Source organism: Phascolarctos cinereus, unplaced genomic scaffold (assembly GCF_003287225.1).
Source record: "Phascolarctos cinereus isolate Bilbo 61053 unplaced genomic scaffold, phaCin_HiC Scaffold_2;HRSCAF=192, whole genome shotgun sequence".
In the NCBI taxonomy this organism is placed as follows: Eukaryota; Metazoa; Chordata; class Mammalia; order Diprotodontia; family Phascolarctidae; genus Phascolarctos; species Phascolarctos cinereus.
Genome location: NW_027555625.1, coordinates 92,923,269 through 92,950,788, shown reverse-complemented (window position 1 = coordinate 92,950,788; position 27,520 = coordinate 92,923,269). Strand labels below are relative to the sequence as shown.

Here is a 27,520-nt window from a genome sequence, read left to right as displayed (position 1 = left end):
GAAGCGTGGTGAAAAGAGGGCGGGGCTTGTCTCCTCTTTCCGGCCTCTCTCCCTCTCCGATTGGCTGCTGGAGCTTCCCATCCATTGCGGAGGAGGAGCACGCGCTCCTGCGCGTGATGCGTGACGACCAGTCGCACCTGAGAGCCGAGTGGGCGGGAGCTCGGGCTCAGGTGCTGGCTTTTGCCTTACCTCCAACCTGCGTCTCCTCGGGCCCGAGGCTCAGGTAAGACGGAAGGGGAGAACCCAGGGTCACCACGCCCCTCTTCGCTTGTGCTGTGCTCCAGCCCTGCTTCCTCGCCCCCCTACGCTCCTGCTCCAGCGAGGAGGGTGAGCTCCTCCTCGGAGCCCCCCGGGTCTGGGATAGAGTGGCCCCCGCTTCTGGGATAGAGTGGCCCCCGCTTCGTCCTTTCTGCCCTTCCCAGCTCCGGTGTGCAGTCTCTTTGCGGCCCTCCTCACCTCCTCACTGGCTCCGATATACTCCTACCCCCTTTCTCTAATGATTTCTGCTAGGATGTTACAGGTGCCCTGGGCCAGGGCAATAATACATCTTCGGATCTTGGACCGGAGAGCCAGAATTCACCTGAGAGCTCACCCGGCCAGCCCTGTTTTTAATTAGAGGAGAAGCGGAGGTACCTGGACTAGTAAAGTGACTTGTCCGCTTAACTGCTCACCAAGTGGGTAGATTATCTTCGTGAGAATGAATGTTCCAAGTAGAATGAGATTTGTGGGGAACTTTCCCTAGTTTCTCCTTGCGCTTGTGGGATCATAGCTTTAGACCCGGACAGGATTGTAAGAGATTATCCCTAGACCAACCCCTCGGGGTTTGCAGATGAGGAAACCGAGGACCAAAGATATGAAGAGTTACGCATCAAATAAATGTCAGAGCTGAGAGTCGAAAAGTCTTTTGCCTATATGCAATCCTGTCTCTATCACGCTTAGCTCTGTCCACTTTGATCCCTTCCCAGACATAGGTTTCTTCAGGTGCTTGGCTTATCTGTAGCAAAGTTAATAGATGAGAGACAGCTAGGTGGCATAGTGTGTAGAATGCTGGACCTGGAGTCTGAAAGACCCAGATTCAAATTTGGTCTCAACATTTATTAGCTGTGTGACCCTAGGCACATCACTAAACCTATGCCTGTTTTCTCATCTCTGAGGCGGAGATAACAACAGCACTTACCTCCCAGTATTGTTGTAAGAATAAAATCAGGTAAAATTTGTAAAGTGCTTTGCAAAATAAATAAATGCTAGCTATTATTATTTTTTTAATAATAGAGATTCCTTAGTCTAAACTAAGTATGATTAGTATCTAGGGACCATCTCCCAGTCTCCCAGCTGGGTGCGTGGACCGTCCCTTATATCTGGAATTCTCTCCCTCTTCTCTGGCTTCCTTTAATGCTCAGCTAAAATTCTACCTTCTGCCAGCAGTCTTTGCTTTTCTGTCGTAGTACTGCGGCCTTGCCTTTGAGATTATCTTCAGTTTATCCTGTATAGATATTTTTTTGTGCAGTTATTTGTACGTTGTCTCCCCTATTAGATTGTGAGATTTTGAAGGCAGGTGCTTAGCAAAGTGCTTAGCATATAGGTACTTAATGCTTGTTGATTTGTGGGAAGTTAGTGTTTCTTGGTTCAGAATGGTATGATTAAACATTCTAGGTGATACCAGGCCAGTGCTTTGTTATGAAGGTCCATATGGTGTCACTTAGCATTTGACAGGAGGTATAAATAAGATACTGTAGTATTGGAATGTTAGCAAAGGTAAGAAACAGGAAAGCATTTTGGGAGAAATTGTATTTTTAAGGGGTTCCACAGTGCATAGCTTTGATTCTAGCAGTGCCCAATGCCACAGGCTGATAAATTTCTTAATCCTTTGCAAGTGAGGACCTCTTGTCTGTGGCATATGACCAAAATGAAAATGGATGTGCCCGGTGCCTTGGCATATAGCGCCTACTGGCACTTAATAAATATTTGTTGACTAGTAACTACAAGACTCTTTTTGATTTTTCACAAGACAGTTATCAGTTCTAGACTTTTAGTATAAGTTTGCCCCTCAGTTGAGCATTTATTAAGCACTTATGTGTGAGACCCTGTCCATAAAATTAAGAATTAAAAAACAACAACAACAAAACCGGCCTCTGCTCTTAAGGAGCTTCCATTCTAATGAGGGAGACAGCTTGTAAATAAAAAGAGGTATGTATGAGATACATACAGAGCAGCTCCAAAGTAACCTTAGAGGCCAAAGCCCTAATAGCTAGTGGGACTGGAAAAGGTTTTCAGCTGAAGGTAGCCCCGAGTCTTGAAGGGAGAGCATTCCAGAGACGGGGGAACAACCAATGCAAAGGCCTAACAGCAGGCAGTGGCAAAAAGTGGCATCAGATTCAGAAAGGAAAAGGATCCCTGCAGGCTGCCATAGAAAACCACAAATGCACATTTTTATATGGTATTGTATTTTATTTTGTTAAACATTTCCCTATATTTTAATCTGATTTGGGTAGCATTCTTGAGTTTGACACCCCTGGTATCAAAAATAGCAAGTGGTTTGGGCTGTAGAGGTGGAAGAGCAGGATGGGTGAAAAGAATAGATGTGGGCAGAAGATATTGGAGTTGGTAACAGGTTTGACTCTATGATCAAATTTACTGATTATATTTGTGTTCTAAAACATGTTTACTGTTGAGTTAATTTAAGTGCAAGTTTCTTGTTTTAGAGTTTGAAATGTTTAGGACAAATATAGCATATCAATACGTGCTAGTCTTTTATAAAATTCAATTTGTTTTTCAGTGGATACACCTTCCAGGAAGCACCATGAAAGATACTGATATCAAGAGACTGTTTTATGCTCACCTTTTCTGTGTATTTTCCATTATTCTAACTACCTTCATTCCATCTTTATTCTTGGAGGAGTTCTCAGTCTTGGAAACACACTTGACATGGTTGTGCATCTGTTCTATATGTGTAACCATTCTCAATGTAGCATTATATTTACTAGTAAAACCAAATCCATCTTCTAAGAGAAGCTCAATTTCACACAAGGTAAGACTTACTTTACAATAACTGATTTTGGGAAGTGTTTCCTGAGGAAAGAATGGAGTTGTTGAGATACAGAATCAATACAGACCTCTTTAGATACTGGCAACAATGAATTAGCAGCTGTTCTTAGTCAAATTTATTTTTCAGTTTAGTGGAATTTGACTTACCAGAGTAGACCACAAATGTTGTATAAGGGGTTAGTACTTCATGAGGGCTGGTGCTCCTTCCAGTGTACTATTCATTTTTGACTTCATAAAAGATTGCCATTGGAGTGAGGAAGGCTCACTGTGGGCAAGTCACTTAACTCGTCCATGCTCTAGCCAACTTTAAGACTATAAATTATAGAGTTACTAATAACAAGGGAGTTTTCTATACCCTGATGAAATCACAGGCTCAGATTAAAAAAAATCTTTCAAAGATGGCTACCTAATGTACTGGAGGACTGTCTTTTTTATATTTTGTGGGAAGGTATGCTATGTGAATTATGAGATTCATAAGCATAACCTTTTTTTAAAATTGCTAATGAAGATGACTAAAAAGTAGCTGGTTTGCAGATATAAGCTATGTCTTGCTGGAACGCTGGTTAAATTACTATAATATAGGAAATTGAATATTGCTGTAATAAAATGATGTATCTTGAAATTCAATTTTTAGTACTTTGCCAGCTTAAAGGACATTTTTAATTGCCTTATTTTAAAATCTAGTGTGTTTTAAAAAATTTTAAGCTTTATTTGGACAGGTTTCATCTACCAGGTTGTTGGGCAATATATAGGTGGGCCAATTTTCGCATATGAAGTTTAACATATGTAAGATAAATTCTGTTGTTCTGTTAATTATTTACTTACCAAATTGCTGTTAGGTGCAAGTTACTTCAAGTATTTTGTTATTTTCTTCTAATTTAAAAATAGTTACATTTGTGTAGTTCCCTAATTGTTAGAAGGGAGAGCTGGTGATCAGTGTGGTGCAAGTGAAAGGTCACTGGTTGAATCTTCGGCTTTTGGGGCTTTTGTTTTTTTTTTTTTTTTCATTTTTTACTGATAGTACCTTGGGCAAGTCACTTAATATCTTGGGCCTCAATTTCTTTAATTAAAAAGTACAAGGTTTGGTCTAGATCACAGGATCATAGGTTTAGAATTGGAAGGTGCCTTAGAAGTAATCTAATAGCATTTTCACAATTCCTTTTTTTTAAATAGACCCATTTCAATAGCTGTTACAAGTATTTGGAGCCCTTTTCAGAATGATCACAAATTCCAAAATCATAGAGATACAAATTAAAGAATTTTCTTGTCGTCTACAATAAATTCATCTGAAGTTTCTTCCAGCTTCTAATGCATAAACCTGAAATCTGGTCTATGATCTGTCATCTTAGATTGGGAGGTGGAAGGGGATTTAGACATAACTTAGTCTAACACCTTCTTTTACGGATGAGGAAATCAAGGCTTGGAGAGGTGGAATGACTTGCCCATGGAGTCACAGAATAAGTAAGTAGCTGAGGCAGGATTTGAACGTAGGTCTTCTGACTCCACCATAACTGATGCTCTTTCCATGACACCATGCTGCTTCCTCATCAAGAATGGGAGACAGTATGGCATGGTGGATAGAGTGCTAGACTTGGAATTACAAACATAAGCTTTGAAACTTGCCTCAACATATATTAACTGTGTGGCAATGGGCGAATTATTGAACCTTTCTGAGTCTTGGTTCCTCTTCTGTCCACAAAAAGAGTAGTCCTGTAAAACTTATGTCCCAGGGTTTTGTAGATCAAATGAAATATGTGTAAAGTGCTTTGCAAGCTTTAAACGTAATTTAAATGTCAGTTATTATTCTTATATCTCCTTTTTCTATTTAAATATAAACTGTATAGTACTCACTACATATTTATTAATTAAAATAACTTGTGGCCTTTAATACTGCATTCATATAAACGGTGTTCTGGCATTATATTTACCCAGAAACCTAGGACTTCAGGGCTAGGAAACAGAATTGACACCTGTGTTACACACTTCTGTAATGTTTTATTGTGTATGGAACAATGATTTGACCCTAAGTATAATCTGCAGAAGGTCAAGGTATTTCACAACTTTTTTCCCCTGTATTTATTTTTAAGGTAAAGGGAAGAAATAAGCATTTATTAAGCACCTACAATATGCCAGGCACTATGCTAAACTCTTTACAAATATCTCATTTGATCATCATGACAATAGTAATAGCTGACATTTGTATAGCACTTACTATGTGCCAGCCACTGTACTAATAAGTGCTTTACAGTTGTCTCTTTTTTTTTAATCCTCACAGCAACCCTGGGAGGTTGGTGGTGTTATCATCCCCATTTTACAGTTGAGAAAATTAAGGCAGGCAGGTGAAGTGACTTGCCCAAGGTCACATAGCTTACTCATCTGAAGCTCAAACTGGAATTCAGGTCTTCCTGATTCCAGGCCCAACCCTCTATCTATTGCAAGACCTAGCTGCTTGAAGTGTTAAGGATACTAGGTATAAGTAAAATGATGAATTCTGTACCCTTGCAATAATAATGCCACCTTCAAAGTAATCAGTTCTTTGTGGATTTTTTTTTTTAGATATCCAGAGTTCTGAAATCTTGTGTCTACTTTTCTATATCTTGCCTACTGTATCATGCAATTATTGTTCTCTATGGAGCACCACTAATAGAGTAAGTCTGAATTTGCCCTCTTATGTCACGAGAATTTTTTTGTAAATACTCTTTGGTAATTCATTTACAATCTGAAGTGCATGTTAGAGAATGCTTATGGCTAAAAAAGATCCACAAGGACACGAGGTATGTGGCATTTGGAGCCTAATAGTGGTCTCTGTTAATAAATCAGAAGTCACTTTTGTCCTTTTACTTTTCCTTAAAGAAGCAATAGGATTATTATATTCATTTGCTGCTTCTGAGTTCATTTACATGTGAGAGTTTTTAAAACCTTGCCTTTTTGAGATACTTAGAGAATCTATAAAAATAATGTTAAATGCCAAAGAATGATTTATACTTAGCACATTGAATTTAAGTAATGTACCTAAAGAACCTATAAACCATTTGTTATTTTGAGCATGCTAAATAGACTTATAAGTTTATTCATATATTCTATTGGCTTAATGAACCCTTTTTTCTTGGCAAAAGAAAGTAATTGTCATGAACCCTTTTTAGAATAATTCCAATTTCTAAATTAGCAGGATATAAATTAGTTGTTTTGTATTCTGTGTTTACTAAAGTTTAGTTTTGGTCATTTTTGTGGTTAAATACATGCTAAACTTAGATAATACTTTGGTTATTTAATAAATGAATGAATGAAGCATTTATTAAGACATTTTCTGTGTGCAGAGCAGTGTGCTAAGCATTGTGGGAATAAATAGAAAAGAAAGACAGGCCCTATTCTCAACTGCCAACTAACTGCCCCTCATGGGGCAGGCAGGCTGGCCTAGCTGAAGAAGTAGGGTACCCGGTGGTTGAGACAAGAGGCAGCGTGTGCCAGACAAGACAAACCACCACTACTCTCCTGCCCTCAAACCCTGACAGAGACAGCACAGGACCTTGGGCCTAAGAGACTTGGGAATAGCAGTGTCCCATAAATCATCAGTCCTGCTTCCAGCAGCATTAGCTGACCAACTGCCACCAACAGGCAGATAGGAACAGGAGCTCTGGGAGTGGCAATGCTCCCTGGACCACCAGTCCTGCCTCCAGTTCAGCCCACACAGTCATCATCTACTTCGTTATTGAAATGATTAATAATCATGCTTTTGTTATAAATGGAGGCCAGAGCATGCCAAAGATTGTTTTATGGTGATCATATATCTACAAAATTTTATTCTTAGGAGTGTCTCTCCAAAGTATACTTTTGTAACCTGCTGGTAATCTGATTTGAGTAGTACATCATTTCTACACACATACATTAGACAGTATTTGGTAGGTTGAATGAATGCATGAAAAGGAAAGCATTTGTTAAGTTCTCACTATATACTAAGCACTCTGGGTACAAATAGAAAAAATAATTCCTATTCTCAAGAAGCTCATACTCTAAATGGGGGAGACAGCACATGTAGGAGGTCCAGTCAGAGGGTAGAAAGGTCCCTAAGTTCCAAGGTTTTAGTGCCAATGTGAATGTCAAAGCCATTGACTTTTTTTATGCTTAGGGTTCAGTTTGTATGGCAGCATCTGGGGTTCTGTGGGGCTCACTGGAAAGGCTAGAGCCAGGGGCCAGAGGTGTTTCTTCAATTGCTGAAAAAATTTTTGATTTTGTAAAGGTGGCCTATTTTAATTGCTACTATTCTTACCTAAAGGACTTAAAACTTCTGGAAATGATTTGTGATGGTTGTTTGATTTTTTTTTTCCCCTAGGTTGATGCTGGAAACATTTTTATTTGCTGTTATTTTATCAACTTTTACCACGTTACCTTGTCTGTGTTTATTAGGACCAAATATTAAAGCGTGGCTGCGAGTTTTCACTAAAAATGGGTAAGTTGTAATTATATTTGATTTATTTTAATTAATTTTTATTTATATACAAATAGCACCGATTGACTGTATTTGAAGCTGTGGTATATGTATCAACTAGATATAGTTCCTTTATCACAACATTTTATAATCTTAAAGTAGAATGAGTGAAATAAGATGTTTTATGTCAAGTAATGTAACTTCTTGTTTAGTGAAATATAGAAAATAACACTGGATTTGGGTTCAGATCCTGACTCTATTGCTTACTTCTCGTATGACATAGAGGGACACTCTTAGGAAAATTGTGATCACTCAGTCTTTAAAATATGGAGGTTAGACCAGGGTATCCCTAAGATTCTTTCTGACTCTGAATCACAGCCTTTCACAACAGGGGACTAGAATGTCAGATTTGTCAACTTCATATGTGGAAATGTGTTCTTTAACCTCTAGGGAGGTTGGGCTCAACTGTACAACAGTTTGGCTTTGTTCAGCTTCAAAAGAGGTCTGATGTTGAAGTATTCTCATCAGAAAAAAGGATATGAAGATTATTTTGTGTCTACAGGTGTTTCATATCAGTCAGCAAACTTATTGAACACTTACAATGTGCTCAGCTTGAGGGGATGCAGGGAATAATTAAACATCCTTACCCACCAGGGGCTTAGAATCCATTTGGAAAGTGAAGATAATACATGAAAAGATACTAATACAGCCCCAAGAGTCCTCGCGAAACTTTAAGCTATTAAAGTGTCACTCAGTTTAAAGGCTTAATTGCTTAAAACTGCACTAAAACTTTTGGGACGCCCTGCATGATTAATTAAAGGCTAAATTGTGTGGTACAAGTTATAATTGGAATAAGTTCAGATGATTAGTAGATCACAGTAGATGATGGAAAACTTGAGAAAGGCTGTTGCCCTGGAGCTAGACCTTAGTGTGGTACAATGGAAAGAGCACTGGGCTGGAGTCGGAGGACCTGGGTTACATCGTACCCCTGACACTCTGTAACTTTGGGCAAGTCACTTGTCTCCTCGGCCTTACTTAGTTTCCTCCTCTGTGGTGAGGATTGTGTTAGAAGCCTTTAGAGGTCTATTCCAGCTCTCAGTCTGTGATCCAGAGTGAGGCAGTATTTGGTTTAAAAAGGGGGAAAGGGAAGGATAATTAGACTGAAGGCGCATTAATAGGAATGGGACAGTAAGGAGACCAGCCCACATAGCATGGAGCATTCATGATAGGGAGTAGTGGGAAATGTTGGATAAGTTAATTTAATTAATATATTCATCATATAAAATTAACTTTTTTGTTTAATTTATCACTAGTTTGAAAGTACCTTGTGGGCAACTACTGTGTCTTATTTATTTTTATATCCCCTGGTGAGCTTCATATAGTAGTTATTTAATAAATGTTTGTTGAATTCAGCTGAACTTGTTTGAATTCTTTTTTACTAGTTCTCATAAATTCTTTAGTAAAATCAAAGTAAATTTCAGATTTTCTTTTTCACATTAACTATTAACATAATATTGCAATCAGTGATTTTTGTTTTTAGATTGAAAGAAGTCTGCAACAATTTTAAACATCTTAAACATAAGAAATATTATGGCATTGGTTGATTAATGGATCAGAGCTCCAGCTTTGTATTCTTCATATGATATGGTTACCTTCCATATTAACTGCAAAAGTCTGTTCTAGCTATCCTACCTTTTAAAAATAACTTGCCATTCATGAATATGTACAAATCTTTTTTGAAAGCCTTACTATTTTCAACCTGTATCATTTATAGACCTAGTAATGAGTTAGTAAATTACACAAGTTTTACTGCCTATTGTATTATTATCTTGAAATGCTCATGTTCCTTTTAAACTTGAGAGGTTAACTTCCTACTTCTGCTGATATTCGATGAACAAATCTGTGTTCATTCTTTCCATACCAGCCAAGATTTATTCACTCTTAGGAATTATAATGCAAGTATATGTCTAAAAACTGCATTCACATAGATATGTGATCTCACTGACTTGTGAGTTCCCTTCATTGATGCAGATCACAGCCCCTCCATGCCTGTTTTTCCAGGGCAGCATTGATATGTTTTCCCAAAAGATTGCTGCGTGGGATGAATGCATTCGGCATGTGGGGGACTCTCCTTGAGGAAGAAGGTACCAGTGGAATCCGCTTTCCAAGGACTAGCCTAGCTAATCATAAAAAGGCATAGCGCTGGTAGACTGGCCAGTTGGTGATAACATTTTTGGAGCCATGATACCTCATAAAACAAATAAAAAGTAAAAATATTAAGCCTCCATTTTCTAGAGTGTATACTACTTCTTGATAGGTATAAAAATAGGACTGTACTTAAAAACTCTGACTCTTTGAGGCCATGGGAGCTTTAACTTACTAAAAATTACACTAGAGAAATATAAAAGTTAGTTTGTCTTCTAGAAATGTCTTAACTTTTAACCATTTAGCAGTTTCCAGGGGTGGGGAACCTGCGTCCTCAAAGCCACATGTGGCCCTCTAGGTCCTCAAGTGTGGCCCTTTGACTGAATCCAAACTTCACAGAATAAATCCCCTTAATAAAAGGATTTGTTCTGTAGAACTTTTGGACATGGTCAGAAGGCCTTACCTAAACTTTAGGCACTGAAGTATTATGATGAAAGGTATAGATAGCATTATACAAAACTACATAGTATGTCATGTTTCAATGAACTCCCCCAAATTTCATACTTGCATGGCTGATTACAGCTCATCCCTGGTTTTGTTAGGCAGGCCATAGACTTCCATTGAGGAAGGAGAAGAAATTGTTTCCATTACATGCAATACATTGTATTTTGAACTCTGAAGATGAAGAGTGTAGCTATCACTTTTTATCCTTTTAGTTCCACAGATTAAAGAACTTGTGTATTTCAGTAGCTGATCACTATTATTAATATAGTGTTTTAAGGTTTGCAAAGCACTTTGCTTATATTATTTTATTGGAATATTGAAAACAATTGTAGTGTTTCTAAAATAGAGTAAATAATCCATGCAGTTTGCTGTAGTCATTGGGAAGCAAACTTGCTATGTGGAAAAGTGCACAAACTGGAGTACCCCAAAATGAAGTTAAAAATTTGGGGGTCTTAATGTTGATATTTGAAGTGTGAAATATATATGTGTGTGTGTGTGTATTTGTATATATATATATGTATGTGTGTGTGTGTATGTTTATATGTGTATATGTCAGATCATATGACAAGAATGGTCTTAGAGACAGACCTTGAAGTCCTTTCTTTGACGAATACTGTGTGAAGACAGGCAAGTCACAGGCTCATATGATTAAAAATAAACAATTGGAAGGGACCTGATAGGTCATCTAGCCCCCTTATTTTTACAGATGGGGAAACTGAGGCACAGAGGAATTTAGTGACTTGCTTAAGGTCACACAGCTAGTAAGCAGCAAGGCCAGGATTCAAACACTGAATCAAGGCTTTGAGTTACAAGTTATAGATCTGCATCTGTGGGTGGAGGTTTCACCCTAATAATTCCCCATGCTGATGAATTCATGGGTCTGAATAAAAAAAAAAAGCTCAACAGAATTATAATATATGTAAGTTGAATATGTGCTAAGGCAAAAGTAGCCCTGTTAGATTGATTTAATATCCCTCCCTTAATTTTTTTTAATTTTTATTTAAACAAATTGAACTATTCTTGTAACTACATCATCTTTTATCTTCTCAAACTAAGAGTTTAGGGTAGAAATTAAATTTCTAAATGTTATAAACATGAAGATTGAAATTCTTAACCATTTCCTAAAAAACCTAAAATTCCAATTCTGTTAATCTTTTCTATTAATTGATAGTTTTAGATAGGACTTTGTGCTGTACAGAATATTTTCAAAAAAATTTTCTCCTCAGTGTGTGACTATTGCTCTTTCTAGCGTTGTTAGACTATATTTAGATAGTAAACTTCTTGTGAGTAGAGATTTTCATTCTTTGTATTTGTGCCCAACACAAAGTAAATGTTAATAATAAATGCTTGTTAATTAATACAGTTAATATGCAATCTCACTGGGGTAAGAGTGGAGTGCAGCCAGCACCCCAGGCAACCAGCAGCAGGCCTTGATGGGGAAGGGGGGGCACTGAATCGGCAGCAACAGCAGCTTCTGGAGCTCTTAGCTCACAGATGGCAAGGGGATTGGACAGCTGGTTAGAAGGGGATTACGGGGGACCCTTTGTTGGCACTGGGAGCAGTTTGCTGTCATATTGCTCATACATAGTTCTGGGTTGCAGTCCCAGGCTGAGGAGGAATGGTCACAATTCTAGGGCAGAAAAGAGTACTTGTGGTCACTAACAGATCAGAGAAGCAGTGACCACAATTCTCCTTAGATCATGCCACCTTGGAAGAATTGGAAAATTAGAGATCTTCCAGAACTAGCTCTGAAAACAGCATCAGTAAAAACCTGAAACTTGGGACAGTGCCCCCTTCATCCCAGGAACAAGCCCAACTTTAACATCAAATTAAAAGTCAGGAAATGGGCTGGGAAAATGAACAAACGACAAAAGAACCTGACCATAGAAAGTGACAGGGAAGATCAAAACACAAACTCAGAAGAAAACAATGTCAAAACAGCTATATCCAAAGCCTCAAGGAAGAATGTCAATTGGTCTTGGCCTTGGAAGAGCTCAAAAAGGATTTTAAAAATCAAGAGAAGTAATAGAAAAATTAGAAAAAGAAATGAGAGTGATACAAGAAAATCATGAAAAAAGGTTTGGTAAAAGAGGACAAAAAAGTAATGAAGAAACTATCACCTTAAACAGAGTAGGCCAAATGATAAAAGAGGCACAAAAATTCACTGAAGAGAACTCGTAGAAATTGGCCAGATGGAAAAAGAATTGCAAAATTCACGGAAGAAAAGAAATTCTCAAAAAGCAGATTTGGTCAAATGGAAAAGGAGGTACACAAGTTCACTGAAGAAAATAATTCCTTAAAAATTAGAATTGGGTAAGTAGAAGCTAGTAAATGCCATGAGAAGTCAAGAAACAATCAAATAAAATTAAACGAATGAAAAAATGTAAGAAAATGTGAAATATCTCATTGGGAAAAACAGCTGACCTGGAAAATAGATTTAGGAGAGATAAAAATTATTTGGACTATCTGAAAGCCATGATCAAAAAAGAGCCAACACATATTTGAAGAAATTATCAAGCAAAACTGACTAGAACCAGAAGGTAAAATAGAAATGGAAAGAATCCACTGATCACTCCCTAAAATATAGATCCCAAAATGAAAACTTCCAGGAAGATTATAGCCAAATTCCAGAGCTCCCAGGTTAAGGAGAAAATATTGCAAGCAGCCAGAAAGAAACAATTGAAATATTGTGGAGCCACAGTCAGGATAACACAAAATTTAGCAGTTTTTACATTAAAGGATTAGAGGGCTTGGAATATGATATTCTCGTGGGCAAAGGAGCTAGGATTACAACCAAAAATCACCCAACAAAACCCATTTTAATCCCTTAGGGGGAAAAATGCACATATAATGGAATAAAGAACTTCTGAGCATTCCTTGAGCTGAATAAAAAATTTGACTTTTGAATACAGGACTCGAGAAACATGTGTACAACTCTGCCTCACTTAAATCCAAAAATCCAGTTCATGCACAAGTCAGGATATCGCCCTGTGATGTCATTGATCCTTTTTGAAAATGAAAGATGAACAACAATATGAAAATATATTTCACATGACTGCATATGTATAACCTACAATCAGCACTTCTTAAACTGTGGGTTGCGACACCATATGGAGTCGTGAAATATTTGGCAACAGTAAAAGGTTTCTGAGCGTGCAACAACCAAAAATTAGTTAAAAATCAAACACACAATGAATCCATGTTTGCTCAGGTTGCATCTTTCAACTTCACTGCGACCTTGGTTCTGAAAACAAGGTATGGGCATTTTGCACTATGTACGCCCTCAGGCCATGTAATGCTAACACTGCTGAGCTGAGAAAAGGGGTCTTCAGTGGAAAAAGTTTAAGAAGCTCTGACCTATATCAAACTGCTTGCCGTCTTAATGAAGGGATAGAGGAGGGGTGGAGGGAGAGAGAATTTGGAACTCAAAAATTTTAAAAACAAATGTTTAAAATTTTTGCATGTAATTGGAAAATATGAAATATTTTAAAACAATGAAGTACTTGTTCTTTGGCATTAAGTGATTTGCCTAAAGCCACATAACTAGTTAGGACTCTTGCCATGCAGTTGGGTACTAAAAATATAAGACAATGAAGCAATAAGCCAAAGATTTACAAGTGTGTCTTCATTCTGAGAACCTTGAAAACTAAACCAGCATTAAGAGTTCATAATAGAACCACAAATGAGTTAACACAATTGAATTGATTTAAAGAATAAATGATTATGATGATTTAATCTTCTAAACTTTATAATAGAAAAAGACTTTTTCTTTGCCAAATCTTTTACCTTGAACAGTGGTATGTGGCTTGTAGGTACTCACTAGATGCTGATAAGCATAAAACCCCATTTGAAAACTTAGTCTTACAAATAAGAGTATTTTTGAAAAAGGATTTTCTTTTGCCAGTTCTTAAATAACTGGCCACATTCTTTCAGTAAAATAACTGCTGTAGTATAATTTGCTATAAAGTTTATGAAAGAAGTTTTCAGAATTGTCAGTGAAAAGTTTTATTCAGTTTAGTATTAAGAGGGGCCACCGGCTCTGGATTCAGGAGGACCTGAGTTCAAATCCGGCCTCAGACACGTGACACTTACTAGCTGGGTGACCCTGGGCAAGTCACTTAACCCCATTGCCTAGCCCCCCAAAAAGAAAAAAAATACAGAAAAAAAATCAACCTAGTATTAAAGCTTTTAGTGATTTCAGTAAGCTAATGTTTTAACCACCCTCTTTTTTCTGCAGCCTTTAAAAGATAATCATTATTAAACAATATTTTATTTTTTTCTGTCAATCTGAGAGGGATTAAGACTATTTTTATCTTTAATGATACTCAAAACCCATTATTTTTATATGGGTTAATTTTAATTTTTCACCATCTAAAAGCATAATGACATAAAATAAATATGTAATCCAGAAAGCCCATTTCAGTTTACAATCTATCTTCTTAATGATCTATCAGTATGCTCTGTTATTTAAATAGGAAGAAATTGTAATTGGGAAAAATGATAGCTAGAATTATTTCATACTAACAGTAAATCTCCTGAAGTGGAAATTCTGCAATGTAATGTAAGGGTGGAGTAAGAACTTTTATCATATGATCTTTCAGTGCATTGAATTTCATACTCCAGTAGAATTTTAGAACTGATAGAGCCCTCAGAGACCAGCTAATTAGACTTGTTACTTCATTTTATAGATGAGGAAATGGAAGTTTAGAAACCTTGTGACTGGCCCACCATGAGTTACTGGAAGAGCTAGGACTAGAATTCGGGCTCAGATTATTTTTTTTCTATGGCATCATATAATGGTTTATTGGAAGTTTCAGATCTGAAGTAAAATATGGTGTTACAAATCCTGGCACATACAGCTGATTTTCTATAGTTGTGAAAAATTGGCTGCCAGTGTAAGGAAGCCACCTAAGTTATACAGGCAGCTTGCTCTTTGGATAGATTTGTTATCATGTTGGGACATGGCATTAACATAGGCAGTGGCAGAGAGAAATCAGCTGAAGCAGAGAAGCTGAACTACTGGTACAGTTGAGAAGGTGCTAAATGTAGAGTCAGAGGACTTGGGTTCAAATCCTGATTCTGCCCCTTGTTCATTACCTGGGTGACCTTCTCTGGGCTTTGATTCCTTCCCTATGAGAGGAAAAAGTTGAATAAGACAGCGTCGGAGGTCTGAGGTCCCTTGTAGGTCTAGAGTTCTTTGATTCATTATTCCAGTGACAGCAGTTAGAGGTGAGAAGGAGCAGAAAGTACTTGAAAACTGACAAATTTTGTTGAGGATTTCATTTATTTACCATTCCTTTGTCTAAAGAAAACTAGAATTTGTCAGTTTTTGTAGTGAAATATTTGTAGCCTTAAATACCTCAAATGAGTTTCATGTATAGACAGTTACTTCATATTAAATTATTTGTGATCTTGTGATTAAAGGCTCTTGTTATTTCTGTTATCAAGCATCCCATTTTAAGGAACTTAAAATGAGTTTAAGATTAGTAAAACAATAAGTAAAACAATAAATTAGTAAAACTCTGTCAACATGAAGCAGAAAGTCTGGTGGTAAAAATCTTACAAACAGTTCGAGAAAGGTAAGTTATTTTGAGTTCATTTGAAAGGTAGTAATTTCATTTTTAGTGTGTGTATTATCATGCAACAGTTGAAAACTAGTGTCATGCTTGTACTGCAAAGGAACAAAATTTTGACGTAAAAATGCTGAGACTATACCATTGCTTCTAATTCTCTTGAAAATATTGCCATTTGCTGTAGTTAAGATTATTCTTTTGGTAGATTGCAGATATTAAGTGTAACAATTAACTTTTGCAGACTAGTTTAGCAAAATAGAAGGAAATTAAATCATAGAACCTCAGAGTTTGAAGGAATTTCAGAATCCATCTAATACTTGGATTAGAATCTCCTCTCCACCATCTTGCATTGGTTGTCATTTAACCTTTGTTTAAAGACTCATAGTAAGAGGGAACTTGCAGCATTCTGAGGCAACCCATTCCATTTTGAGATAACTGTAATTGTGATTAATTTTCCTTTCAACAATACATTTGCTTAGTTTTAAAAAATGTTTTTGTCTGAAATAAAAACTTTATTTAGAAGTTAGTGAAGTCATCATCCACTTGTTACGAAGAAACTGGAGATGTTGAGTCTGGCAAAGAGGTCATTCATGGGGGATGTGATAGCTGTCTTTAAATATTGTAGAGCCATTGTGTGGAAGAGGGATGAGACTTGTGCTGTTGGGCCCCACAGGCCTGAACTAGGAACAGTGAGTGGAAGTTGCAAGGAGGCAGATTTAGTCTCGTAGGATGGGGAAACTTCCTAAGACTTTGAGCTAGCTAAAAATGCAGTGGTTTGTCTTGGACTCTGTCCTGGGCTGTATTCTCTTTTCCTTTTGACTCTTTGGATTGGTAATCTTGTTACCTCCCATGAATTCAATTATCATCTCTCTGTTGATGATTCTCAGACTTGCTTATCTAGCCCTGACCTTTCTGCTGACCTCCAGTCTCACATCTCCAATTGCCTCTTTTATATCTCAAATCGGACAAGTTATGAACGGATCTTAAACGCAACACGTCCAAAAGTGAATTCGTTGTCTTTCTCCCAAACTGTATTGCCTATTACTGTCAAGAATGCCACCATCCTCCCAGTCACCTAGGCTTGCAGCCATAGTATCTTCAACTCCTCTCACTCAACCCCTGTATGCAGTCTGTTGTTAAAGCCTTTATACTATCTCTTGCATATGCCCCCTTCTCTCCTCTGACACTCTTTGCCACCCCAGTCTGTCTTCTATTCAGCTGTCAAAGTGATCTTCTTAAGCTACAGGTCTGACTATGTCATCCCTCCTCTACTCAGTAAACTACAGTGGTTCACTATCACCAGGATCAAATATATAATCTTCTAGTGTTCAAAGCCCTTTATAACCTGGCCCCTTCTTACCTTTCTTGTATTCCTATATTTTACTCCCTCCACATGCTCTGTAATCTAATGACATTAGCCTCCTTGCTATTCCTTGCACAAGACACTCCATTTCTTAACTCTTGAGTAAATACTGTCATTGTAAATACTTGAGTAAAGACAGTCATTGACTGTCTCCCATGCCTCCTCATCTCTATCTTCTGTCTTCCCTGACTTCCTTGTCAATTTCCTTCAAGTTCCACTTTCTGCAAGCTTTTCCTGATTCCTTTTAATAGTAGTGCCTTCCATGTTGATTATCTCCAGTTTACCTTGTACGTATTTTGTTTGTACATAGATGTTTGCATATTGTCTGTCTTATTAGCCTGTGGGCTCTGTGAGAACAGGGACTGTTTGGGGCCTTTCTTTGTACCCCGAGTGCTTAGAGTGCCTGGCATGCAGTAAGTGCTTAATCAATTTTATTTCCTGATTTTGGAAGTTCTGAGTTTTCCTTCATTGGAGTTTTTAAAGAAAAGACTAGAGGACCTCTTGTAGAAATTCTTTTTCAGGTAGGTATTGGTTGGATTAGATAGCCACTGAGGTTCCGTGCAGCTCTGAAATGCTGAGGTTTTATTAGGCACAAATATTTTCATTGGAACTTTGGTTACTTATTTAAATAATATTTTTCCTTGATTTAACTAAACATTTGTATGATCAACCAAACAGCAAGCATTTCTTAGTTCCCTGTTATGTGTCAAACACTCTGTTAGGTTCTGGAGATACAAACACAAAGGATAAAACAACGCTTGCCTTCAAGGATTACATTCTAATAAGGGAGACAAGTACATAAAATAAACAAATATCACAGATACAAAGTGAATAAATACAAATGTCTCCAAAGTAGTTTGGGAAGGAAAGCACTAATAGCTGGGAACATCAGAAAAGGCTTCATGTGGAAAATAATACGTGAACTGTGTCTTGGACTCTAAGAGATGTCATTAAGGAGGGACTTATTTCTGAGCATGGAGAGGACAGCCAGTGCAAAAGTATAGATAAGAGACAGGATACCATGTGGAGAAAAAAAGCCAATTTGGCTGAAGCACAAAGTATAGGTAAAATATCCCAATGAAGGTGGAAATATAGCTTGGGGCCAGGTTGTGAAGGGTATTAAAAGCTAAACAGAGGAGTTTATATTTGATTCTAGAGGCAATAGGAAGCCACAGGAGTTGCTAGAGTAGGGAAATGACATAGATCAGTTGTTAAGGAAAATTACTTTGGCAGCAATGTCCTGAATGGACTGAAGTAGGGAGAGGCTTTGAGGCAGGGACACCAATTAGGAGGTTGTTAGAATTGTCTTAGGGATTAGGAGGTAACTGAACTAAGGTGGTAACTCTGTGAGTAGGGAGAAGGGGTCAGCTATGAGAAGTGTTGCAGAGGTGGCAAGGTCAAGAATTGGCAACTGATTGAATATGTGGGATGAGGGAGAGTGAGGAGTCGAGGATGACACCGAGGTTCTGAACCTGAAAGACTGGAATTCTGGATGATAATGCCTTTGACAGAAATAGGAAAGTTCTCAAGAGGAGAGGATTTAGGGAGAAAAGTAGTAGTTCAGTTTTAGACATATTGAGTTTTGATGATGCCTCTGGCACAACAAGGACTGGGATCTGGATAGATGTATCCCTATCTAGATACAGATATTGTACACATATCTGTATCTAGATATCTTTATATATTATATATCTATATCTGTATCTAGCTATCTAAATGATACGTTGCATAAGAATGGTAGTCAAACACATAGGAGATGTTACGGTTACCATGAAGGAGACTGTAGAGAGAAGAATGATGAGGACAAAACTTTAGGGAATACCTATTTTTTAGAATGCTTTAATTTTAATAGAGAAGTTTGAGCTATAAAGGCACTTCAGTGATCTGGCCCAATACCTTCATTTATAGATAAATCAGTGAATCTATGTCTAATTGATACATGTGTACTCTCAAATGAGGGCAGAGCACACCCCACCTATTTATCCTGTGGGTTATATCTTGTTTATGTCCTTCAATAAATCTTCAACAGGGGCTGAATCCTATGTGCTAGTCTTTTAACATTATGTGGGTACGAGGGCAGTGTATGGAAATGTCCATGACTGTTTCACATCCTATTTCAGACATAGATCTTCAGTATATTTTATGTCACTTGTATTTATTTATTGGTGATATGATATAGACTATGCACACCATAGGTCCCTGTTGTCTTTTCAGTGACTTTTATTTTTTAGTCCTTTGAGGAATGTTAATCCTAGAATGGTAATTTCCCCATGGGTTCTCATTTCATGACCTTTTTCAACCTTTGTGACCTATTTCTTTATTTTCCCTTAGCTACCCATAGGAATAGTCAGTATATTAGATCTCAGCATCATCCATAAATGATATTGGCGTGATCTTCAATTCTGAAATGCCTCTCTTTGGTCATTACTTCTTGTCCTTTCATACTTCCCTCTGCCTTACTTTTCTTAAACATGTTCTTTTTCCTTTTTGCAAGTATTTCTACCCCGCCCTACTTTTCCTTTTTAAAATAAGTTTTTATTGCTGCCTTTTGTTTTTTATATCATTGTAGTTTTCCCCAGTATCTTTCTCTCTTCCCCTCCCAGAGAGCCATCCCATATCAGAAACAGTATTTTTTTAAAGGTAAAAAGAAAAGGAAAAAAATCAGTACAACCCATCAATGCATTGAAAAAGTCTGAAAACATATGTACTATGCAATACTTGTGAACCTCCCACCTCCATGAAAGAGAGGGTTGGAGTTGTAATCTCTTGTTTTCGTTTTTAATCGCTTTCTGTGGCCACTGTTCCAAACTTTTTCTCTCTTTATCTCATAGTTTACTGAGAAAGTTGAAGCCATTCGATTCACCTATTTCTTCGTCCCTGTTTCACAACTACCTCTTCCCATTCTGCCGACAGACTGCATGGATTGGACTTCCTTTCAAAAGCCTTCACGTGAACCTGCCATCCTCTGTTACATCTCCTACTTTCTACAGCCAAACTCATAGTTATGTATCAACTGCTCTCACTTTCTTACTGCCCATTTTTTCAGCCTCTTCTAATTTGGCTTCTGACCATATGATTCTATTTAAATTTCTTTCTTCAAGCTTGTTAGTAATCTCTTAACTGCTACATTCAGGCCTTTTCCATAGTCCTTTTAAGCATTAACCAATTGACATCTTTCAACATTGTTGACTACTGAATATATAGTGGTCTTTCTGGATAGTCTGTTTTCCTTGACCTGTGATAATGCGCTTCCATCTCCTGGCCTTTTATTGCAACCATATCCTGAGCCTCTGTGCTGATTCCTCTTCTCTCTCAGTGCCCTCTTTCTTGTTGAGCTCATTTACCCCCATGGATTCAGTTATTATATATCTTTAGCAAACTGCTGATCTAAATTCTCAGCACTAATTTCTTTACAGAGCTACAGTCTTAAATCACCAATCACCTATTATATATCTCTACTTGGATGTTCCATTTGTGCATCAAATTTAACATTTCCGAAATGGAATTTATCGTCTTGGCTCTGTAAACCTTCCATTCCTTTCAACTTGATTATTTTTGTTAAGGGCACCACCATCTTTAGGATCACCTAGGTTTGTAATGCTGGAATTATCTTTGATTCTTGTGTCTGTCTTTCACACCTCTCATATTCAATTAGTAGCTGAGGCTTGTTGATTCTATCGCCAGAACTATCACTCTCATTAACCCTTTTCTCTCCACCCATCTAGAGTAAAGGAAGAACTACTAGCAAAAATGTCCCCCATCCCCTTGTCATCTCTTCACACCTGACCTCCATCCAGACTTCATGGGGTGGCCTGGTAGGAAGAGTGACATGGTTGCGCACACAGCTTAAATGAGCTGGGAGTACAGTTCTTATAAGTGATATAAAGGACCATCAGGGTTTGCCATCCAACCTGCTGCTATGCCCTTGAGACCCCCTGGCACTACCATCCAATCTGTTGATGTAACCTATGAACCACTGAATCTTGCCATGCTCCTCATCGTGTGCCATTAAGACCTTGGGATCATCCCATTGGTCTTGTCGGTGAACCCTCTTGTGTATATTCTCTCTCTCAATTATAGTGTAAGTTTCTTGAGAGCAAAGACAGTCTCAGGTTTTTTTGGTTTGTATCTCCAGTGCTTAGTATAGCACTTAGCACATAATAGGCACTTAATAAGTGCGTTTGCATTCATTCATTAACTCATATAGCCACTACCCTTGTTCAGGCCCTCATCACCTCATGTGGATTGTTGTAATAGCCTCATACTTGGGTTTCATGCATCTAATCTCTCTGCCTTTCAATTGCCATCTATACCAGGGGTCAGCAAAGTAGACCCACTGGTCTCTCCATCTGTTTCTGTACAGTCCTGCAAACTAAGAATTTTTTTTTATTTTAAAATATAATAAACCTTTATTTTAAAATGTAAAAATCATTCTTAGCTCCTCAGCTGTACAAAAACAGGCTAACCCTTGGCCTACAGAGGTGTCAAAGTTACCTGCAACCAGCCTGCAAAACTCCCTAGTGAGGCCCAAGCCAGATTAAAACATAATTGGGAAATTTCTAAGTAAATAATAAAATACAACATACATAATACTATTTTGTGGTTTTCTAAGTCAATATGCTGTCCTTGGAGATCTGTTTCTTTTTTCAGCTTGACACTGTTGGTCTACGCAGCTTTTCTGAAGCCCCAGTTTCTGTCATTGTTCTGGTCAGAAATCCTTCCTGATGCCTATAGGATAGAATACAGACTACTCAGTCTGATGTTTAAGACTCTTCGTGATCTGGCACCATCCCGTCTTTCTTACCTTATTTCATACTGCCCACCTTCACACTTAAGAGAAGTATACATTCTACATTCCAGAAACACTGAACTTTTAGTTGTTCCTTCAACTCAACATTTTCTCCACAGTATGCCTTCATAGAGGCATCATTCATGGATTCAACAAACATTTATTTTCTATGGCATGTCCTCCTTCTGTAGTGTACTCTTCTGTCGCTTAGCATCCTACACTTCCTGCAGTGTTTAGGTATCACCTCCTATATGAAGGTGCTACTGCTTCCTGCTAGGGAGGCTAGTATCTCTGGTTTGAGGGCTATTTTCCATCTTTGATGTCTACCTGATCCACCAATTCTCACCTGTGGTTCCAAGAAGCTGTAGCATGTGCAGTGGCCACACCCTGGTAAAACTATCTTAGCAGAAAGCCTAAACCAGGTTGAAGGTAACCCAGGGTCTCAAACCCTTAGGTGAGTTAGGAGGGTGTCTATCCTAAGTATGTAAAGATGGCCTGGTGGAATGGGTATGAATGAGAACAGTTTGTTCAGATGTCCATTAAGGTGGCTGAAGCAGGTGTTTCAGGGCGCTTAGAGCTTGGTTAGACATTGAAGACACCAAAGTCATCCACTGCATCCCAACCCATCACCAGTTGTCTTGACTCTGGCCTGCCACTGGACTGTGATGACTCTAGAAGCGAGTGAGGCAGATGACTTCATGCAACCCTGCCTCTTTTAAATCCAATTTATGCATGAATCAAAAGACGTCACCCATAGGATTTTACCATTCTTATCTATCTCAAAGTCCTGTGGCAATAGACAAGTGACGAAGCAGCAGATGCAGATACACTGGGAGCTGCAGTCACAACCCTGCACACAGGCAGCCCATGCTATAGGGTCATCATCTCACTGGAAGCAGTAAGTGGGATTTGGCAGCACCTTGGGTGTCTGAGCAGTCTTTTAAGAACACACTGCTCACCTCCTGATTTGAGGAAAGGGATAGAAAAATTGCCCTAAAAGTTGACTGCTTTACCCAACCCTGGCCTGTTTACCAAGGCACGTGGGGACCCACCCTGCGGTCAAAACACAAATGCAAAAAAAAAGTACAAAAACTGTTGCAAAGATGATTCCACTCACCCTCAGTACTTGGAATGTGCACACACGTATGGACAACATGAAATCCAATAGACCTGAAAGATGACCAGTTCTAGTTGTGAGAGAATTCAGCAGGTGTTGCATCCAAATAGCAGCCCTGAGTGAAACAAGGCTGGCAAGTGAAGGCCAGCTTACCAAAGTTGGAGCAGGATACACATTTTTCTGGAGTACCTACAGCAAAGGGGAGCACAATGAAGTTGGTGTAGGTTTTGTGATCAAAACTAGTCAGCGAGCTTGTATGCCTACCAAAAGGAACGAACAGGCTCATGACAATGCAGTTGCCACTTGCAGGAAAGTGTTGTGCCACCATCATCAGTGCATATAATCTCACCATGAAGAACCCTGATGAGGTCAAAGAAAAATTTTCTGAAGACCTGGACAGCCTCATCGTCAGTGTGCCAAAAGAGAATAGGTTATGATTCTGGGTGATTTTAATGCTAGAGTAGGCTCAGACCACCAGACGTGGCACGAAGTCTTTGGAGAGGGATGGAGTTGGAAACAGCAACAACAGTGGACACTTCTACCAAAGACTTGTGCATCTCATGACTTTCTCATCACCAACACTGCCTTCTGTTTACCTAAAATCAGTAAAACTTCACGGATGCATCTTTGTAGCAAACATTGACTATCATTGTAAAGAGAAGAGACAGGATGTGAGAGTGATGAAGGCAATGTGTGGCACAGAGTGCTAGACTGATCATAGACTTATTTCCTCCAAGCTGAATATTCACATTCAACAAAAGCAGCAGTCCCAAGGTAAGGTGACTACCAGAAGACTTAATGTCAACAGATTAGAGCTCTTCTCTGAGGAGGAACAGTTTGTCGCTAACTTGGAGGGAGAGTTGAGCCAACACATGGATGGTAACAGTGGAGCAGAAAAGGAGTGGGCAGCTGTCAGAGATTTGGTGTACAGCACTGCATTTACTCATCTGGGTCAGAAAACTCAAAAAAATCATGAGAAAAAAGTGTCAACAGCTTGGTGAAGGAGACACAAAAAATGCTGAAGAAAATAACACCTGAAAAAACACACTAGACCAAATGGCAAAAGAGGTCCAAAAAACCAGTGAGGAGAAGAATGCCTTAAAAAGCAGAACTGGCCAAATGGAAAAGGAGGTCCGAAAGCTCACTGAAGAAAATAATTCCTTAAAAATTGGAATGGAGCAAATGGAAGCTAATGACTTTATGAGAAATCAAGAAGCAATAAAACAAAACCTTAGAAGAAAATGTGAAATATCTCATTGGAAAAACAACTGACCTGGAAAATAGATCCAGGAGAGATAATTTTAAAATTATTGGACTACCTAAAAGCCATGATCAAAAAAAAGAGCCTAGACATCATCTTTCAAGAGATTATCAAGGGAAACTGCCCTGATATTTTGGAACCAGAGGGCAAAATAGAAATTGAAAGAATCCACTGATCCCCTCCTGAAAGAGATCCCTAAAGGAAAACTCCTAGGAATATTGTAGCCAAATCCCAGAGTTCCCAGATAAAGGAGAAAATATTGCAAGCAGCCAGAAAGACACAATTCAAGTATTGTGGAAACACAATCAGGATAGCACAAGATTTACCAGCTTCTACAGTAAGGGACTGCAGAACATGGAATATAGTATTCCAGAGGGCAAAGGAGGTAGGATTACAACCAAGAATCACCTACCCAGCAAAACTGAGTATAATCCTTTAGGGGGAAAAATGGATATTCAGTGAAATAGAGGACTTTCAAGCATTCTTGAGAAAAAGACTAGAACTGAACAGAAAATTCAACTTTCAAATACAAGACTCAAATGAAACATGAAGGGGTAAACAGGAAAGAGAAATCATAAGAGACTTAGTAAGGTTGAACTGTTTACATTCCTACATGGAAAGATGATATTTGTAACTCATGAGACTTTTGTCAGTATTAGGGTAGTTGGAGGGGAAAAAATTTTATGTATAGATAGATAGATAGATAGAGGGCACAGGGTGAGTTGAAGATGAAGGGGAGATATCTGGAAAATAAAATTAAAGGGTGAGAGAGGATTATACTGGGAGAAGGAGAAAGGGAGAGGTGGAATGGGGTAAATTATCTCACATAAAACAGACAAGAAAAGGCTTTTACAGTGGAGGGGAAATGGGGGAAGGTGAGAGGGAATGAGTGAATCTTATTCTCATCAGATTTGGCTTAAGGAGGGAATAACATACATACTCAATTAGGTATGGAAACCTATCTTGCCGTACAGGAAAGTAGAGGGGGAAGGGGACAAGAGAGCCGGGAGATGATAGGAGAGGGCAGATTAGGGGAAGGGGTAATCAGAAGCAAACACTTCTGAGGAGGGACAGGGTCAAAAGAGGGAATAGAATAAATGGGGGCGGGATAGGATGAAGGGAAATATAGTTAGTTTTTCACAATATTACTACTATGGAAGTATTTTGCATGGCTACACATGTATAACCTGTGTCAAGTTGCTTGCCATCTCAGTGAGGGTGGGTGGAGAGGGAGGAAGGGAGAAAATTTGGGATCCAAAGTTTTAAAAACGTTTAAAAAAATTATTTTCACATGCAACTGGGAAATAAGAAATATAGGAAATGAGATATAGAAATTTATCCTGCCCTATAGGAAAATTGAAGGGGATAAGAGAAAGGAGGGAGAGATAGAAGGGAGAGCAGATTAGGGGAAGGGGTATTCAGAATGCATGCCATCTTGGGGTGGAGGGAGGGGTGAGATGGGGATAAAATTTGGAACTCAGAATCTTGTGGAAGTGAATGTTGAAAACGAAAAATAAAGTTAAAGAAAATAAAATAGGAAAGAATCCATGAATAGATTTCAGGGAATTTTTGATGTTGAATAAGGGGGAAAATTGTATCTTTTCATTAACCTCTAATTGAAATTTAGCATTTCCTTCAATTATTTAAAAATATTATTCTGAGAAGGGGTCTATAGACTTCACCAGGCTACCAGAGATCCACGACCCTGATCTTTATGGTGAGATATGGATTCATTAATTAGGATGTGAGCATTCTGCTTTCATATCTTGTCCACTAATTCTCTGTGTGGCTATGGACATATCATTTGAGGACCTTTTGCTCTAACTTTTCTAAATTTATAAATAAGGTTATATAGATTTTTAACAATAGTAAAGCAGTTTGAGACCCTTATTTTAAAGGAATAGTAAAAATAAGTTTTCGTTCCTGTTGTTTGCTAACTTGTTTCTCTGGCAGCTTACATATTTGCCTGAAATGTTAAATATATTTGTGTTTTACAGAGCCACATCTATTTGGGATAATAGTCTTCAGATCACCACGGTGTCCAGTGTGATAGGAGCATGGCTTGGAGCATTTCCTATTCCATTGGATTGGGAGCGGCCATGGCAGGTCAGTTTTCCTTACCTAAAATCAATAGAGCATGTAGATAAGATTTAATTAAGCAAAGTACTACTTACAAATTTAGATCTCAGCTAATGTTTTTTCTGGGTTGTAATTTCTTTTTCTTTTTTCTCCTAGTTTTTATGGTACTATTTGTGAGAGATATTTTTCTATAGTTAGTATCTATAAGCTTATAAAATAATAAGGTATCTTGGTTTAGTGGGATAATCTGAGAATATTTTTTAACCTGTACTATGTAGATGGGTCTTTTGGTTATGTAAATATACTTTGCAATTAGTATATTTAAGCTAAACTACTGTATTGTCATTTAGTTCATAAAATGATTTGTGTTCACAAAATAATTTAAGGTACTTCAAATTTTGTATGCAGCTTTGAGCCAGGGCTCCTTTTTTGAGTTGTTCTAGAAGAGTCATGAAAGTACTGACTACTTTCACGTCTTTGCCTCAGGTTCATCATCAGTGAAATAAGGAATTGAACTAAAATTATCTCAAAGGCCTTTTGTAACCTATGTAAATTCCATGGTCCTCTGACTGCAACTGCCATTTCAGGGGACCAGTTGAACTGAGATTCCCCAGTACTTATCCCCAATGTTAGTGGACATTCAGGACTGCAGCCAGAACCTTGGGTATAACATTACTATCCTCTGGGCATAACTATACCAATCACTTTGGTAGCTGTGAAGAAGTGTGAGAAACTAGTTTGTTCCATCTTCTCTTGGCTTTCCTAGTTTTGATTGGGCTTCCACTGTGTTCTCACCCCTGTGCCCAGGCTGTTCAGAAACATGACTTGACAGAAACTCCCCAAACAAAACATATTGGGTGAAACTGATAAGGTTCGAAGATGATTGACTGTAGCAGCCATCTTGAAAATTAGAGGAATTGCCTAGCATTGCCTCTGATATTAGCTGCCATTGTGGCAACTGGATAAATCAGCTGTTTCATCTGCTTAAGTTTTATCATCTGTGTACTAGATAGAAGAAAGCCAGGACTAACATTGGTGAAACCCAACTTAAGAACAAAATTTTCCTGGCTTCATTGCAGCATTATTGACCATCAGCTTGTAAGCTCAGAAAAGCATATGATAAAGTTATTTTATTTTTACAGTAGAAATAAATGATGGGGAGAGTATGATGTAGGTGTCAGATATATAGGAATAGCTAGAAAGATTGTTCTTGTGTTG

The 27,520-nt window shown here is 38.2% G+C and overlaps 1 protein-coding gene across 2 annotated transcripts in view; it reads left to right on the top strand.

Moving 5' to 3' along the window:
• The first annotated feature begins 22 nt into the window (after positions 1-22).
• The window catches only part of PIGF (phosphatidylinositol glycan anchor biosynthesis class F), a 45,032-nt gene continuing 17,534 nt past the window's right edge, over positions 23-27,520 (top strand). The window contains exons 1-5 of one of the 2 annotated variants that reach the window (XM_021001280.2): positions 23-223; positions 2,777-3,028; positions 5,602-5,693; positions 7,376-7,492; positions 9,533-9,758. In XM_021001280.2, the coding sequence (XP_020856939.1) occupies positions 2,801-3,028; positions 5,602-5,693; positions 7,376-7,492; positions 9,533-9,671 (576 nt within the window). In that variant the 5' untranslated portion in view covers positions 23-223; positions 2,777-2,800 and the 3' untranslated portion in view covers positions 9,672-9,758. Of the gene's footprint in view, positions 224-2,776; positions 3,029-5,601; positions 5,694-7,375; positions 7,493-9,532; positions 9,759-26,220; positions 26,330-27,520 lie in introns of those variants that run through there. The other variant, XM_021001279.2, reaches the window with a different exon arrangement.